Raw genomic sequence first — 18,563 nt, 5'->3', positions numbered from 1 at the left:
GTTTGGTTCTGTTCTCTGTCTCCCCCTTTTAGACTGTGAGCCCACTGTTGGGTAGGGACTGTCTCTATGTGTTGCCAATTTGTACTTCCCAAGCGCTTAGTACAGTGCTCTGCACATAGTAAGCGCTCAATAAATGCGATTGATTAATTGATTGACCCCTGTCCTCCTGGAGTGCGGCCCCCTGGGACCCTGACGAATTATCGACCCAGCCGCCACTCAGCTCACATCGGAATTGCACCGCCTCCACTTGGGCTCCGTATATGGGAACACCGACCTCTCAGACTTGCTCCCGCTGGGAGTCTGCTCACAAAAAGCGCTTAGAGCAGTGCTTTGCACATAGTAAGAGCCCATCATCATCATCAAAAAGCAGGGAGAAAGCCGCCCAACAGCCATGGTCGGGGGGCGGGCCTCACCTTACTCCCTGCTCCACAGCAGCTTCCTTCTCAGAAAACTTATTTTTGCGCCCATTTGGAATGGGAATTGTCGGCATGGGCGTCATGCTGCAGAAAGAATAAATGCATCTGTGTTGGAGAACGTTCTTGGAGACAAGTCGGAGATCAGGCCCGTCTTTGAGATTAGTTTGCTGGTGGGTGGTTTGATTTCTGGGGGAGACTCGGTTGACACCTAGCAATTAATGTAGATGTATTTTTTTTAAAAAAGCCACAAGATTTCCAAACACACTACCGCAACGGGGAATTATTTTGAGCTCCAACGTACTCCGCTCAGAGAGCTGAAGATGCTTTTTTAATGTGATATTCAGAAATGCTGCCTCAAGGGACTTTTAAATAGTGCAAATCTGCCTTGTCATGCCCCCGCAAACGAAAGCAAGCACTCTTATTTTTCCTTCTGCCTTTTCGAGCGTGGCGTTTGTCACTTCGTAACTGGGTTTTCAGTGGTGGAATCCGCTCCAGGTGGATTTGGGAAGCATTTTTCTGGGGCGGGACGGGTGGGTGGGGAAGAGTTGTTTCTCCTCAAATCTGCCACCCACCCTGGCTTTTGACTCAAACTGATATTGTTGGGGGTTACCCAGATGGGCAGATGTATGACACTGGGCAGTGGGACTTTCCCACTTCAATGGCCTTACCCATCTTGACCTCTTCTCCCACTTTATGACCCCGGGGAAACCTGAAGTAGGGTAGAGGGGGATTACTATTATCATCACTATATTTAAGCACTTTACTATGTGCAAGCACTGTTCTAAGTGCTAAGGTACATACAAGCTAATCAGGTTGGACACAGCCCCCGTCCCACTTGGGGTTCACAGTCCAAGAGGGAGAGAACCGATATTTCATCCCCATTTTACACTCGAGGAAACTGAGGCACCGGGAAGTTAAGTGCCTTGCCCAAGCTCACACAGCATGCAGTTAATAATAATAATAATGGCATTTGTTAAGCGCTTACTATGTGCAGAGCACTGTTCTAAGCACTGGGGAGGATACAGGGTGATCAGGTTGTCCCACGGGGGGCTCACAGTCTTAATCCCCATTTTACAGATGAGGTAACTGAGGCCCAGAGAAGTTAAGTGACATGCCTAAGGTCACACAGCTGACAATTGGCGGAGCCGGGATTTGAACCCGTGACCTCTGACTCCCAAGCCCGTGCTCTTTCCATTGAGCCACACTGCTTCTCTGACCCCCAGACTCATGCTTTTCTAGGCCGCGCTGCTTCTCAGCTGCAGTCAGGTGTTCAGCCTGGGTGAGAGGGGGCAGGATTCATTCATTCAATCGTATTTATTGAGCGCTTACTGTGTGCAGAGCACTGTACTAAGCGCTTGGGAAGTACAAGTTGGAAACGTATAGAGTCGGTCCCTACCCAACAGCGGGCTCACAGTCTAGAAGGGGGAGACAGATTGCTGCAATTGTGCAGGATGGGATGGGGGGAAGGGGATCCACAAGGGAGAAGGTTGGCTTTGGCCAGAAATTTTTTTCTCAGTAAAAAAGTCCCAGCCCCAAGACAGGGGGGAACCACCCTAGTGCTTTCACCACTCAGGAGAAGAGGCTACTTATGACTCACCCTTTGAAACCGCTACATGCCAAACTCCACCTTTTTTAGGCAAGTGGTCCCCTCCTTCTTGTGGATATGTGTTACAAAGCAGTTGCTCAGACACAATAGGGTCTGCATGCCCCCCCCCCAAAAAAAAAAAACAAACCCCACAGCACTCCTAACCCTAATGTGCAAAGCTGCTGGACAAAGGAATGGGGCAGAAGAGTGTGGGTGGCTCAGTGCAACCCCTCACCCTTTACTGGAGAAACAACTCAAGGCCAGATTCCTCTGACAGTGGGGTGCTCCCTGGCAGAAACTAAAGTCGGATGCTGTAGGGCGGCCGAGACTATAGCAAAAACAGCCTTCTTTACCTCACGCTGCCACCCCTGAATAAGCTGCTCCTCCCACAAACACACAAATTGTGCACTTCATTCAGATCCGACTGACCAAAGGACACAACCGGTAGGCCGGGCCCTTGTGGTTCCGTAAACAACAGAATATCACCAAAGAAAATGAGCAGATGGTGCTAGAAGCAGCAGATAGTAAATATGACCCAACCAAGGGTTATCCACGTGCCCAATTAATCATTCAGTGGTTTTTATTGAATGCTTATTGTGTGCAGAGCACTGTTCCAAGGTGTTGGGAGACATGTTCCCTGCCCACCAGGAGTTTACATTGTAGAGCGGGAGATAGACATTAAAATAAATTATGGATATTTACGTAAGTGCAGAGGGTGAGGGGAAAATCAAGTGCAGAAGTGAATCCACATTTGCCCACTTGGATAAAAAAACCTAAAAAATCATCTCTAGAAATGACAGGACTTTCTCTTGACTAAATGGGTAGAGACATATCTTTGGTGTGCCGAAGAAGGGTTACAGTGCGTTAAATGCTTACTATGTACCAAGCGCTGTACTAAGCACTGGGGTAGATACAAGATAATTAGGTCCCACATGGGGCTCACATTCTATGTAGGAGGGAGAACACGTGACCTCATCTGTAAAATGGGGATTAAGACTGTGAGCCCCACGTGGGACAACCTGATTACCTTGTATCTATCCCAGTGTTTAGAACAGCGCTTGGCACATAGTAAATGCTTAACAAGTACCATCACTATTATTATTATAGCCATCCATGAAGCAGATGCCAGAGCCAAGGAATCAATCAGAGGGTATTTATTTTATGTGTAGAGCATTGTATTCTGTTCTTGGGAAAATACACCACAGCAGAGAAGAGGCTTTTTTTTTCCTAATTGTGTTTGTTAAGTACTTACTATGTGTCAAACACTGTCCTAAGCGTTGGGGCAGATACAAGATAATCAAGTTGGACAAAGTCCCTGACCAGCATGAGGATCACAGGAGGGAGAATAGGAAAACTGAAGAAGCATAGAGAAGTTAAACGACTTGCCCAAGGTCACATAGGAAGCATTTGGCAGAGCCACGATTATTATTAATAATAATAATAATAATAATGGTATTTGTTAAGCGCTTACTATGTGCCAAGCACTATTCTAAGGTCTGGGGTAGATACAAGGTAATTAGGTTGTCCCACATGGGGCTCATAGTCTTAATTCCCATTTTCCAGATGGAACGAGGCCCAGAGAAGTGAAGCGACTTGCCCCAAGTCATACAGCTGACAAGTGGCGGAGCAGGGATTAGAACGCATAATAATAATAATGATGATGATGATGGCATTTGTTAAGCGCTTACTATGTGCAATGCACTGTTCTAAGTGCTGGGGAGGATACAAGGTGATCAGGTTGTCCCACGTCGGGCTCACAGTCTTAATCCCCATTTTCCAGATGAGGGAACTGAGGCACAGAGAAGTTAAGTGACCTGCCCAGAGTCACACAGCTGAGAATTGGCGGAGCCTGGATTTGAACCCATGACCTCTGACTCCCAAGCCCATGCTCTATCCACTGAGCCACGCTGCTTCTTTGGGTGCAATCCCAGAATTTAAGTAGAAACCTTTTATTTTTGAGTCTCAGACTGGGAATTTCAGTCTTTCCTCATTCGCAACAAAATCCATTGGTTGCAAATCGCCCTTTGTTCAGTTGACTGGGAGGCAACAAGCATTTGTGCAGTTAGGAAATGTGGATTTTTTTTTTTTTTTACCCAACCGGTAGCTTGTTCGGCTTGCTAAGAATTCGGCCAGAGGGCTGTGAATGGTGCACTTGTAGCGTGGACCAGCCCTGCTGATGTTGATTTCTACCGGGCGGATGATGAATAATTTGTGAATTGATGGAGCCGGATCCAAACGTAAATTCTCTTTTTCTAGTTGCTAGGGGAGCACTGCAGTATAAGCAAAGGCTGTTTATGTCTCTCACAGCTTGGGCAGCGTGATACTAGATTTTTTTTATGGTATTTGTAAAATGCTTACTATCTTCCAGGCACTGTACTAAGCTCTGGGGTAGGTACGGTAATAATATTAATAATAATAATAATGGCATGTATTAAGTGCTTACTATGTGCAAAGCACTATTCTAAGCACTGGGGAGGTTACAAGGTGATCAGGTTGTCCCATGGGGGGCTCACAGTCTTAATCCCCATTTTCCAGATGAGGTAACTGAGGCACAGAAAAGTGAAGTGACTTGCCCAAACTCACACAGCTGACAATTGGCAGAGCTGGGATTTGAACCCATGACCTCTGACTCCGAAGCCCATGCTCTTTCCACTGAGCCAGGCTGCTTCTCTCAAGGTAATAAGGTTGGGCAGTCCGTTTCCCACCTGGAGCTCACAATCTTAATCCCCATTTTTTTACAGATGGGGTAACTGAGGCGTAGAGAAGTAAAGTGACTTGCCAAGATCTCATAGCAGAAAAGTGTCAGAGCCAGGATTAGAACCCAGGTCCTTCTGATTCCCAGGTCTTTGCTCTATCCATTAGGGCACGCTGCTTCTCAGCAATACGATTGAATGAATGAATGAATAATGCAGCTGACCCTTGGCTGAACTAAGGAGTGTTTTTTTAGACCGTAAACTTCCAGTGGGCAAGCAACATGTGTACCAACCTTGCTATACTGTATTTTCCTAAGTGCTTAGTATTGTGCTCTGCACACAGTAAGCACTCAGCAAATACAGTTGATTGATTGATTGCTTCTCTACCTCTGGGGGTGGGCAGCAATACCTTTTGAGCACCAGGTTTGGTTTGAAGCCGATGATGGGATGAAAGTAGAGCTGAGAAATGCAGCGAGCCATAGTGAAACCTGCCTGGGCTTTCAGACTTTCACTGGGAACCAGGTCTTTGGTGGGGAAAGGAAAATTAAAGAGGTAAAGGTGAGACCTAAAAATTTTCAGGGATCATGCAGTAAAATCCATCAATCAAATGATGGTATTTATTGAGCACTCAATGTGTGCAGAGCACTGTCCAAAGCACTTGGGAGAATACAGTAGAACAGTTTGTGAACACGTTCCGTGCCCACAACGAACTAAAATAATAATAATAATAATAATAATAATGGCATTTATTAAGTACTTACTATGTGCAAAGCACTGTTCTAAGTGCTGGGAAGGTTACAAGGTGATCAGGTTGTCCCACAGGGGGTGCAAAGTCTTCACCCCCATTTTACAGATGAGGGAACTGAGGCACAGAGAAGTTGAGTGACTTGCCCAAAGTCACACAGCTGACAAATGGCAGAGTTGGGATTTGAACCAATGACCTCTGACTCCAAAGCCTGTGCTCTTTCCACTGAGCCACGCTGCTTCTCTAAAATTGTACAAGTGGAAACTGTAGTTTGAAGGGTTCAAAGAAAGACAATGAGCTCTGTGGATTTAAAGTTTATGCGCCCAGACTTGCAGAGAGAAGAGGGATGCCAGATTTCAGGGCACATGAGTAAGCGCTCAATAAATAATACCGTGGATGACAATTCCAGTGAGCCTCTAAAGAAGGGATGGAGGCCTCCTGGCTTAAATCCTGAACCTTTCCAGGACCCTGCCCAAGCGGGGAGAAGCTGAAGAGGGTCTGGGGCAAGTGATGTTTTCCCATGCTGTTGACGGGTGAGCCTGTGGTTGCCCAGACAGTCAACTGTATTTATTAAGCACTTACTATGTTCAGAGCAGTGTACCAAATGCCTGGGAGATACCGTGTAACAATATAACAGTGAAGCAAGCAAGCAGTGGTATTTATTGAATGATTACTATGCGCAGAGCACCTTGCTAAGCAGTTGGGAGAATACAGAATCAATCAATCATTTATTGAGTTTTTACTCTGTGAAGGGCACTGTATTAAGCATTTGGGAGAGAACAATACAACAGACACATTCTCTGCCCACAATGAACTGATTCCTGCTCTTAAGGATTCAGCCAGGCAGGGAATTTTCAGAACAGCCCTAAGATTCACAGCACTCTGCACACAGTAAGCGCCCTTTTTTTAAATGGTCTTAGTTAAGCGCTTACCCTGTGTCAAACACTGTTGTAAGCACTGGGGTAGATACAGGTGAATTAGGTTGGACACAGTCCCTGTCCGACATGGGGCTCACAGTCTAAGTAGGAGGAAGAACGGGAGAACTGAGGCACAGAGAAGTGAAGTGACTCACCCAAGGTCACCCAGCTACCATTGGCAGAGAACCCAGGTCCTCTGACTCCAGGTCCATGCTCTTTCCACTAGGTTATGCTCCTTCGCTCCAGAAATGTCATCTATTTCTTGATAGATTGATTGAAGCCTGGCCCAGCAGTTTGGTGAATGTGCTAGAAGATTCCCACAGTCTGAGCCCACGGGGAGCTAACAGTGATATAAAGTAGTGGAAGCCAACAAAGAGATTTCTGTTTGGATAAATTAATCATTTCCAGAGTGTGTTGAAGCGGGGAAGGAAAGGATGTTGAATGGTGCCTGTAAGTGGGTAAGAATGTGAGAAGTTAATTGACTGCCCTAGAGAAAATGGGTGTAAAAGGGCCAGATGACCATAGATCAGGGCAAAACTCCCAGCCCGCTTGTCCAGGTCATTAAAAATCTCCCCTTGTCGATAAAAGTGCTTTGCTTCAGGCCCCTGCTTGGCTGCAACACCAATTACAGTCCTGGCTTTGAAGACCTTCCCACAGCTGGACCAGGGAGCTGGTCGAAAGATGTCTCCCTCATCCCCCGGTGACTACACACCCGTCTCCGTGACTACCACCGTGAGAAGCAGCGTGGCTCAGTGGAAAGAGCCCGGGCTTGGGAGTCAGAAGTCATGGGTTCTAATCCCGGCTCCGCCACTTGTCAGCTGTGTGACTTTGGGCCAGTCACTTAACTTCTCTGAGCCCCACGTGGGACAACCTTGATTACCTTGTATCCCCCTAGCGCTTAGAACAGTGCTTGGCACATAGTAGGCGCTTAACAAATACCAACATTATTACCAAACCAGGGATTTCCCCAGCACTGCTCAGCTTGGCTCCGGCTCGCGTAGGACACCGTAAGGGGTGGGCGTCTAAGAAGGAGGAAAAAAAGAGGTTGGAGTGGGGCTGGGTGACCTGGGAGAAATAATTGGGTGGGAAACAAAGCTCCCGATTCCAACTCCCCAAATTTCCCGGCCCGATCCAGGCAGCCTAGCCTAGATGGCTCCTCGCCACTCTGACTGTAAGGCATTTCACTACTCCTGCCCACCTGGTTTTCTGGTCCGATTGTTCGATTCTGCCCCGTAAAGGGGAACAGAATATTTGGACTTTCAGTGCTTCATAGACAAGAATAACTTCTCCAAGCGATCGACAAAAAAGAGCGACGATTTGTTTCTCCTCCACACGAGGTCAGTAAAGGCAGGCGTAGAAGGAGGCCTGGAATTCTGCCTCGGAGTCGGAATAACCTCGGCTGCGGGAGGGTATCTAGGGCTCCGTGACAGAGCTTGGGGCAGGATGGCCCACGGATGAGATGGCCAGAGTCAACCAGAATAAGAGGCAGCCCCGTGATTTGGCTCCTGCCTGTGGTTGATCCAAAGTCATGTGCTTGGAAAGGGTTCTTCTGTGCTCTAAAACCATCTCTGCAAAGTGGTTTCTCCGCTCTTCTTTCCTTGCTGGTTTAAACTGGCAGATTGGTTGCAAAAGAACTACCAAGTTGGAGTAGCCGGTTTGGTGAACTTGAAGCAAATTCCTTCAAACTTGCCTCAGGCTTGTTTCTCGGTAGGGGGGAGAGATGTCCTGGACAGATTGGCCTACCTCTCCTTTTGGACAGGAAGCAAAGGACAGAGGGAGCTGGCTGGAGGAAGCATGTCTTTAGTAGTGATCACTGAGTTCTCCACCCTGTGAGGGTTAGGAAGCACAGCCGGCCTCGATGTGAAGCCGCTTCGTTAGCCGGAATGGATTGACCTCCCCTCAGAAAGCCGCCTTGAGTGGATGCGTCTACAGGAAACCTTATGTGGGTCCCTCCTGAGAAGGTCAAGGCGGTTGGTAATGTTATCCCTGCAGTGGTCTGGGTGCAGTGGACGGAGACTGAGCAGTGAGGCGAGACAGGCTCTGGTTTTCTTTCACCTGAGCAGCCCAGCTCCTAGCTTCCTTGGCTTTTGGCCTCTGTGAACCACATTGAAGAAGAAAGGTTTCTGTCAGAAAGAGTCTATTTGCCTTCCATACACCCCACTGCCCCATCAACAGTTCCTGTTGGTCTCACCTTCACAACGTTGCTAAAATCTGCCCTTTCCTCTCCATCCAAACTGCTGCCACGTTAGTACAATCGCTCATCCTGTCCCACCTAGATTACTGTATCAGCCTCCTTTCTGACCTCCCAACCTCCTGCCTCTCCCCACTCCAGTCCATACTTCACTCCGCTGCCTGGATTATCTTTCTACAGAAACGTTCAGGACACGCCGCCCTCATGCCTGTCAAAAATCTCCAGTGATTGACTCTCCACCTCTATATCAAACAGAAACGCCTCATCACTGGCTTTAAAGTGCTCCATCGCCTTGCCCCCTCCTACCTCACCTCGCTTTTCTCTTACAACCCAGCCCACACACTTCACTCCTCTGATGCTAAACCTCACTGTGCCTTGATCTCACCTGTCTCACCACTGACCCCTGACCCACGTCCTAACTCTGGCCTGGAATGCCCTCCCTCCTCAGATTCTCCAGACAATGACTCTCCCCCGCTTCAAAGCCTTAGTGAAGGCACATCTCCAAGAAGCCTTCCCAGACTAAGCCCCACTTTTCCTCATCTCCCACTCCCTTCTGCATCTCCCTGACTTGCTCCCTTTGCTCTTCTTCACTCACCCCACCCCACAGCACTTGTGTATATAGCTATAATTTTATTTATATTGATGTCTGTTTATTTGTATTGATGTCTCTCTCCCCCCAACCCCCAGACTGTGACCTCATTGTGTGCAGGGATTGTCTCTCTATTGCTGTATTGTACTTTCACAAGCGCTTACTACAGTGCTCTGCACACAGTAAGTGCTCAATAAATATGATCGAATGAATGAATGAATGCCCCCCAAACTTCGACCAGGTGGTATGTCTCAGCCAACTTGTCCCGAGGCCCTGGGCAGACTCAAATTTATCCTGTGGGCCTGCTGAAAATCAAGGGACAGGGTGCTACCTTTTTTAAAAAATGGTATTTGTTAAGCACTTACTATGTGCTAGGCAGTGTAGAGAGCGCTGGAGTAGCTACAAGCTAATACAAGCCCACAGTCTTAATCCCCATTTTGCAGATGAGGGAACCGAGGCTCAGAGAAGTGAAATGACTTGACCGTTCATTCATTCATTCAATCGTATTTATGGAGTGCTTACTGTGTGCAGAGCACTGCACTAAGTGCTTGGGAAGTACAAGTTGGCAACATATAGGGATGGTCCCTACCCAACAGCGGGCTCACAGTCTAGAAGGGGGAGACAGACAACAGAACTAAACATATTAACAAAGTAAAATAAATAGAATAAATATGTACAAGTAAAATATATAAATAAAGAGTATTAAATATGTACAAACATATATACATATATACAGGTGCTATGGGGAGGGGAAGGAGGTTGGGGGGGGGGTGGGGGAGGGGGAGAGGAAGGAGGGGGCGCAGTCTGGGAAGGCCTCCTGGAGGAGGTGAGCTCTCAGTAGGGCTTTGAAGGGAGGAAGAGAGCTAGCTTGGCAGATGCGCGGAGGGAGGGCATTCCAGGCCAGGGGGACTAGAGTCACCCAGTAGACAAGCGGCAGAGCCGGGATTAGAACCCAGGTTTTTCTGACTCCCAAGCCCAGGCCCTATCCACCAGGCCATGCTGCTTCTAATGCTACCTTCTCAGGGACTTCCTCTTTAGTCTGGTCATGCTAATTCCCATGTCCTCCCATGTCAGCCAACTGCTGCTGTCTTCCAAGCCCCTCTGGACACTACTGGAAAACAAAAGAAAGAAAGACAGATAAAAGAAAATGAGTATTTAAAGGGGGACGTTAGCCCTTGTTGAATAGGCCATCTTTCAGGTAACTAGAAAGAATTTCTGAAAATTGAAGAAAAGGTCTCTAAAGTCACATTCTATTGTATTGTGCGCTTACTGTGTGCAAAGCACCATACGAAGCACTTAGCACTGTACATCTCTGCTAACGGAAGCCAGGCCCCTTTGTTACCGTCCTTTTTTCTGTTATTTTCTTCCCTACTAAGTCTTAAGCTGAAGAGGAAAATGTAGATTCTCACTTTTAAATAGCAATCCTCCCCACTCCAAGTAATGTCCTTATCAGTTAACTGACTAGTGAAGCTTTCAAATATCTTGCCATGACTTGGTGATTTGATTCGACCTCTGACCTCAGCCGATATGCCTCCTTCCGAGCTCAGTAGTTCTTCTTCTGCAGTGACCCCAGTTGGATGGGCTGTCCCTTGTTCCTGACTGGGCCGGAAGGGAAAAATAGATTTTTTTTAGCTGACCCACCAGCAGGGCACTTAACAATTATTTCAGCCAGTTAATCAATTTGTAGTACTTATTCTGCACCTACTGTGTGTAGAGCACTGCACTACACTGCACTGCACTAAGTGCTTATCTTGTCTTCCGCCTTCTTTTATAATGGTATATATTAAGCACTTACCCATTACTCCCCCCACCCTCAGTCCCACAGCTCTTACGTACATAACCATAATTTATTTATAATGTCTGTCTCTCCCTCTAGACTGTAAACTTGTTGTGGGCAGGGAACGTGTCTACCAACCCTCTTGCTTTGTACTCATTGTACTTATTTTGGAGAAGCAGCGTGGCTTAGTGGAAAGAGTATGGGCTTGGGAGTCAGAGGTTGTGGGTTCTAATCCCAGCTCCGCCACTTGTCAGCTGTGTGACTTTGGACAAGTCACATGACTTCTTTGTGCCTCAGTTACCTCATCTGTAAAATGGGGATTAAGACTGTGAGCCCCACGTGGGACAAGCTGATAACCTTGTATCTATCCCAGTGCTTAGAACAGTGCTTGGCACATAGTAAGTGCTTACAAATACCATTATTATTATTATTACTCTCCCAAATGCTTAATGCAATTCTCTGCACATTGTAAGCGCTCAATAAATACCACAGATTGACCGATGTGCCAAGCACTGTTCGAAGCACTGGGGTAGATAGAAGATGAACAGGTTAGAGACAGTGTCTGTCTTCCATGGGGTTCACAGGCTAGGTTGTTGGGGTTAGAATTTCATCCCCATTTTACAGATGAACCGACGCACATAGAAGCTAATTTAGCCATGGTCATACAGCAGACAAGTGGTGGAACTTGTTTTAAAATCTTGGTTTGACTCCCAGCCCAGGCTCTTTCCACTAGGCCGCATGGCTTTCCTGCTTCTCACTTTTACCGAGAGCAGGTTCAGGAGCCTTGGATTGTTTGACAATATCGTAATGAATTGGGTGGGTGAAAGTTACCCCACTCCCGAACCCAATTTCCATATGGGTTTGGAGACTTAAAAATCGTGGGTTCAGTTCAGAGAATATACCTGAACTATTATAGGGGACTAGGCGGGGAGCTGTGGTTTTAATTCAGCCCACCCCAGGCCCAGCGGTTTATGAGATTGAATGAATGAGATTGGAGTTAAGGGGCCCAAATGAACAATCAATCGATCGTATTTATTGAGCGTTTCCTGGGCGCAGAGCACTGTACTAATACAATACAATGTAGCATATGGCATAGAATTAAATGAAATATAGAGTATGATATTAGTTGGTAGACACGTCCCCTGCCCATAGCGAGCTTACAGTCTAGAGGGGGGGACAGACACTAATATAAATAAATAAATTATGGGTTTGTACTTAAGTGCTGTGGGGCTGAGGGAGGGGTGGATAAAGGGTGCAAATCCGTGCTCAAGGGTGACGCAGGCAGGAGTGGGAGAAGAGGAAATCAGGGCCTATTCTTGAAAGGCATCTAGAACCAAAGCTAGTGCTTCCATTTCCATACTCCTGAAGAGGTTGGAGGGGAGAAGTCTTTTGGGATGAAACATACACAATGCCTTTCCCCCATGAAGCGACTTGAATGGCAAGACAGATCTCCCATGAGAGGCTGCCACGGTCAGGAAGCCAGGGTTAGAGTTGTTATTCTGTGTCTTGGGTTTATTTTTAGCTGGAGGAAGAAACAAAATAAGCAGGGCCGATGGCTCAGATTGTGGTGGTTTTGATTTTTGACCCAGATCAGGCTGAAGGAACCCCCTCCTCTACTCCCCCTTTTCCTGAATAAATTCTCGATTCCTGCCTCGAGGATAATAAATTCCAAAAGGTAGTCAGCCCACTTGGCATCCTGCTGCCGGATCCGGAGAGTGGACATAAATCTCTTCTCAGGCCGGTTGCCGGCTCAGCAAGGCAGGTTTTCCTCCAGGTGCCTGGGTACGGAGGGGCCTTAGATATCAGTTTGAGCGGCGGGTTTCCTGCACAGGTCCAGGGGTGACTCTGTCGCCTCTGTGCCTCACCCTCTTCTAATCCTTTCCATCGGTTGCCTCTTGGTGATGCAAAATTTCCTCTAGTTTGGTTTACCTCGAACCACAAAGCTGTGTAGCTCTTGAGGGTCTTACATATCCCCCAACTTTCTGCGGGCAGAGAGGAGGCAATGCCACTCCTGGACTTCAGTCTTGGCACTCTGGCCACCCCTTACTTCTCCCCTGTGAGTCTCCCAGAGAGGCTTGGCTACTGAAGCCTTCTGTCACCAGCCCCAGCTCTGTGCCGCCGATACTGGAAGCCAATCCGTTTGGTCGTTCCTCACCATTGCCCTCCATCCTCTGGCTCGAGGAGTATTGGGACGCAGGCACGGCCTTTCTTTGGGAGTGTGTCCTGATATGAGTTCTTGTTCCCTAACTGCGCCCAACTCAGACAAAGCCGTAACAGTGTTTGTGACAAGCTACATTGTTAACCTGTACCATAATGGGTGGTATTTGTCTGTGTTATATAGCATTATCAGTCTACTCTAAAACCGGACCAGGGGGAGAAAACGACGAGGAAGGTAAGAACAGCTTTTCTCTGAAGGAAAATATCACCCCTTTCGCATTGTTTTCTTCAGCGCGTCCCCCGCTGCCTTTATCTGAGGGTGGGCTAGGGAGGGGGAGTGAGGCGAGGTGGCTCAGGACCCCGGTGGGACAGCCAGCCCCGCATGCTGCTTCCCTCTCACTGACGGGGACAGACTGACAGGAAGGAAAGTGTTTTCCCACTGATCTCTGGGAACGGCCACCCGCTGCCGTGAGCGGCAGTGAGTGACTTCCTCCTGGCTTTCTTAGCTTGGGCGGTTGTGGGGAGGGGGTGGTTGCAGGATGGGTTATGGGATAACCGGATGGGAGGGTGCTCGTTGTCAAAATGCAGTCAGTCTGGGCTTTGGGAGTGCAAGGGGGCCATGCTGCTTTGAGGTTTTGTTGAAGCGTGCTTGCGACTAGAAACAGGAATATGTGACTTGGAGGGTGTTTGGTTTTCCTGCTGCCTGGGTCACTTAGAGTGAAGACAACTGAGGTCTTTTGCTGGGGATTAGCTCGTCTGTGGGTGAATCACCTGATTCTTGGCTGCCGCTTAGGGTGGGGGGTGGCGAGAGAGAGAGAGAAAGAGTGAGAAAGGACCTGTAGCCCGTACTAACTCACAGGGCGAGCGATAAAATCCTGTCCGTTTGTGCCCAGTTTCCCTGTTATGTGTCCCTTTGCTCTCTGTGAAATACCGTCCCAGTTTCCACATCCCATTTGTGCGATGAGCGTGTGGCTTCTGTCTCTGCTGTGGGCTCCTCCGCACCATGCTCGCTCTACCCGCTGCTCCATGGGCGTGGTGTCGCCCCATTCCGCCTCCAGGGATTTTAGGGTGATGCTCCCCGGGGGCGGCGGGGGGGTGCCAAACTTGCCCTCAGCACTCTGAGTCATTCCCGGACATTCCCGCGTCGCGCTCAGTTCCAAAGGTTATTCTGACACTTGGGCACCAATGTTCATCGCCTCGCAGGGACTGGCCGCTTTGCTTTCTGTTTTCCTCTTTGTCATCCATCTGTTTCGAGGCCAGCGTTTTGCTGTTTGTACCTTTTCCCGTCGGGGTTGTCTCTGGTCTACGGTATCGGGGTTCCAGGGTGAAACAGAAAAGACAAACTTAGGTTCTGGAGTTCCACAACGGACGCCATCCTAGTAGGTTTTCCGGGGAGGTCGCTAGGAGAACTGTCCAGTTCCCATGTCTGGATATCCGAGTTTGATGCAAAGGGGCCCCGGGGCTTGGCAGATCATTTATCGGAGCGGTTTGGGCTGAGGTCCAGCCGGTTGGGGTAGCAGCTCTGAGGAGCTGTGAATGACCACCCGATGTCGTGACTGACAGGCCCCGGGACCCTGCCCCAGGAAGACGTGGTGAAGAGATGCCACCATCATCTTGGGCAGAGAAGATGGCAGATTTGTGTCTTCAACCCAAGGATGCTTTATAAGCTTCTGCCCTCTCCATGGTTGTAATAGCAGCTTGGCTTGTTGCTGCTGCGCTGCTGCTGCTTTTTTGTTTGTTTTGTTTTTTATATAAATAATTTGCTTTCCATTTCAGAGATCATTCTCATTTGCCTCAGCTGCTCCGTGATGAGTTCTGCTTGCCATTAATCCCATAACCTGAGAGCTTTGTTGTTCTGCCCCGTGGTTTGCAGCTAATGTCGGGCCAGTTAGGCCCCGAACCTCGAGGGGCCGGGTTGGGCGACTGGCTTTGTCTGTGGGCATCTCACCAGAGCCATCCGATGACTGTGAACCTTTGTCCTTCAGGGGAAATGGAGGAAGAGATGGAAAACCCGGAAATGGTAGATTTGCCCGAGAAACTTAAGCATCAGCTAAGGCATCGAGAGCTGTTCCTCTCGCGGCAGCTGGAGTCCCTGCCAGCCACCCACATCAGGTATCGGTTTTTGTTAATAATCGCAGTAGTTGCTAAGCGCTTAGCACTGTGCTAAGCGCCAGGGTGCTTATAATGCAATCACCTTCCCCCGGCCAGAAGGCAAGCGGTCTCAAATCCTTCTTGGTCAGGTTTAAGTGGAAGGGCGTGTCCCTGCCCGCCACGGAGTGCGTTGTGAGAGGCAAGTCTGTCTTATTTTTCAGTATCGTCTCTTTCTCTTTTAGAGGCAAATGCAGCGTCACTCTGTTAAATGAGACGGAATCCCTGAAATCTTACCTGGAACGGGAGGTAGGAGCCCATTTTGCTAATGGTGAAGCTTCCACAGATTATTCGAATGCCTTTACTCTTTGGTGCCTCTGGGGTCCCCTGGGTAACACGATCTCTCAGTCCGGCTTGTAGGGGGGAGGGCAGGGGAGTACCGGCCATTCATTCACATGATGACAGAGGAACTGCCAAGGTAGCAGATTTTCCCTTTGGCCTTAGGGGCAAGGGAAGGGGAGGGCATAGAGAGCCACGTGATTACCTCTGGAAGGTCTCAAGTCTTGCTTGACTTTCCTCAGCTTGTCTGAAGGGCAGAAACGAAGCCCTTTTCGCCACGAGGGTTTGGGCTGGGTTTCCTCGGGGTGAAGGGTTTTTTTGGTTCATTTGCTTTTTACGGTATTTACTAGACACTTACTATATGTGTCAAGCACTGTTCTAGGGGTAGACACAATTTAATCAGGCAGGTCTTTGTTGGCCTTCTAATGGTCCTTTGCTTGCTGTGAAGCAACAGCCTTCACTGGCAAGCTCAGATATAGGCGAAGAAACTCCAGGGATCCCCCGACTTTTTTGTCAAGCCCTGGGATTTTCCCAGCACACTCCATGCTTTCCAATATAAATCATACGGCAGTGGCTTTAAGTGAATTAATTATGGCATTTATAAAGCATTTGCCAAAGCCCAGAGCTAAGCACTGGAGTAAATACCAGATCATCCCGTAACTACTTAAAGACGTTTAATTTCAAACAGGGATATTGCCAGATTGCTTTTGGTCCCAGTCATATTTCTTTCTGGCCCATGGGCTTGTAGCTTCCAAATTCAGGTTGCTTTATTCACACCCCTGTTTCTGTCACCCTTGTCCCAGGAGGGAGTTCAGGGAGACCATGACTCCTTTTCGTGTTCCCTTCCAATAAGTGAAGCAACGTGGCCAAGTGGATAGAGCTTGGGCCTGAGTCAGAAGGACCTGGATTCTAATTCCGGCTCTGCCACTCGTCTGCTTTGTGATCTTGGGCAAGTCACTTCGCTTCTCTATGCCTCAGTTCCCTCATCTGTAAAATGGGGATTAAGACTGTGAGCCCCAATTAGGACGTGGACTGTGTCCAACCCGATAATCTTATACGTACACCAGCACTAAGAATAGTGCCTGGCACATAGCAAGCACTTAACAAATACCATAGAAAATGAAAACAAAAAGTCCTGCCGGCCATTGAGATGAACAGGTGGCCAGGGTTTTCACAGTCGGACTGGGCTAGGGTGCGAACTCATTTTGGACCCCAAAAGTCACTTGTTGGCCTTCAGGCTCTGCTTAGCACACTGCTCTGACCACAGGATGCTTGAAAATGCTCCTTCCTCCTAAACTAGAAGCTGCAGGCTTGATACCCACAGTTGCAAATGATCTGCAGACAATTTTGAACTCATAATGTTAATAATGTTTGTTTTCTGTGTGTGTGCGTGTGTGCGTGTGTATGTGTGTGTGGTTTTTTTTTTTTTAGGATTTCTTCTTTTATTCTCTAGTTTACGATCCGCAGCAAAAGACTCTTCTGGCTGATAAAGGGGAGATTCGAGTGGGGAACAGATACCAAGCCGACATAACAGACTTGCTGAAAGAGGGTAAACTCCTAGGGCGCCTTTGATGACTCGTAAAGTGCTTCCTCTAAAAAAAAAAAAAAAAACCCACCAGACACGGCCATTCTTCAAAACCTTGTTCACTGTTCACAGTAGTTGGAGGCTCGGGACGCCAAGTGGGCTGTTACTGTCTGATGGCAGGCACCTCCCTGGCCTCCTGAGAGAATAAGCTGAGCGTGTTGGTCCGGAGACCACATTCTCTCAGGTTACCGGGAATCGGTCTGCAGGTTCCAGTAAAGGAAAAGGAACCCAGAGCCAAGTGCTCCTTGTACATAGAAATCTGGAAGGGAAATTACCAAAGAAGGAGTCTTCAGACTCCAGGGGTTACTGGCCAGTGAAGAAAGGAAAGTGAAATTTTCGTGCAACTGGCACACCGGCATGTGAACAAAATCTGTGGTCTCCTATCAGTACAGGAGCTGTCAGCCATAAACGTCCTCCCTGTTGACTCTCTGTTATCCGGGCTGGTTTGGGATTTCTGCATCCAAGGCCCAGCCCGGTCTTTGTTGCAGTACACACAGTAGTTGGCAGATCTGAGCGGAGCTACTTCATAAGGAACTCTTGACTCTGGGGAAATATTTGGAGATTCATACAAGGAAATGAATTTGAATTGTGGCGAAGCATGCCTTTTTATTAACGCTTGCCTTTGAAAGATCTCAGAGAAACTCTAACCTGGGGAAGGGATGAAAGCCCAAGGGGCCCAAGCCTCCCCAGCAACCCAAGCTTCTGTCACACCTGCCCCTAGCTCACCTGGAGGACTCGGGCCAAGGATACGCCTGAAAAACTCCAGACCTGTCTCCCCCACGCTCACCCTCAAAGTGATGAGGACTCTGGGACAGCATACTCAGTGACCTCCCAGGAGAAAGCAGCCCAACACAAGGGGAAGTTGTGTTTATCACATGAAAGCCCACGGACACCCACCCAACTGGGCAGCCCTAGCTTCAGGGCAGAGTGCCCAGGTCTATCGCTGTGTCCCGGTATAGCTCCTCATTTGACGTGTAAGGTTCCACAAAATGGTGTCTCAGGGCTTCGCTCCCAAGACGCCAGCGCTTTACCTGGAGACCCCTACAAAACCTACTTTTGTCTCGCCCACTCTTCGCCTAGAGGGGTGTCCTCTAGGAAACCAATGGTCCAATCTGGCCGCCGGCCAAAAGGATGAATGAGAAAGCAATGAGCAGCCCTCCCCGCCTTCCCAAGCTGGACGCAGCACTGTGAGGAGTGTCCATCCGGCAGGGAGCCCTCCGCCCTCCCAACACTGGCCCGCAGTCGAGCAGTGTGACCTCTGAGTGACCCCTGAGATCATCATCATCATCATCATCAATCGTATTTATTGAGCGCTTACTATGTGCAGAGCACTGTACTAAGCGCTTGGGAAGTACAAATTGGGAACATATAGAGACAGTCCCCACCCTGGCCACAGAAGCCTCCTGGAACCCTTGGCACGCCCGGGTATTAGGACAGTCAAATTTGGAGAGAACAAGAATTAAATTTGCTGCGCGATCTGG

The 18,563-nt window shown here is 48.5% G+C and overlaps 1 protein-coding gene across 9 annotated transcripts in view; it reads left to right on the top strand.

The window, feature by feature from the left end:
• The window catches only part of MTA1 (metastasis associated 1), a 152,099-nt gene that overhangs the window by 78,750 nt on the left and 54,786 nt on the right, over nucleotides 1–18,563 (top strand). For 5 of the 9 annotated variants that reach the window (XM_038765514.1, XM_038765511.1, XM_038765513.1 and 2 more), the window contains exons 4-7: nucleotides 13,255–13,305; nucleotides 15,056–15,182; nucleotides 15,404–15,467; nucleotides 16,929–17,046. In XM_038765514.1, coding sequence (XP_038621442.1) covers nucleotides 13,255–13,305; nucleotides 15,056–15,182; nucleotides 15,404–15,467; nucleotides 16,929–17,046 — 360 coding nt within the window. The remainder of the gene's footprint in view (nucleotides 1–13,254; nucleotides 13,306–15,055; nucleotides 15,183–15,403; nucleotides 15,468–16,928; nucleotides 17,047–18,563) is intronic. The other 4 variants (XM_038765517.1, XM_038765516.1, XM_038765515.1 and 1 more) reach the window with 1 other exon arrangement.

The sequence above is a fragment of the Tachyglossus aculeatus genome, chromosome 23, assembly GCF_015852505.1.
Source record: "Tachyglossus aculeatus isolate mTacAcu1 chromosome 23, mTacAcu1.pri, whole genome shotgun sequence".
Taxonomy (NCBI): Eukaryota; Metazoa; Chordata; class Mammalia; order Monotremata; family Tachyglossidae; genus Tachyglossus; species Tachyglossus aculeatus.
Note: the sequence above shows the minus strand (reverse complement) of the source record. Positions and strands in the feature narration are given on the sequence as shown.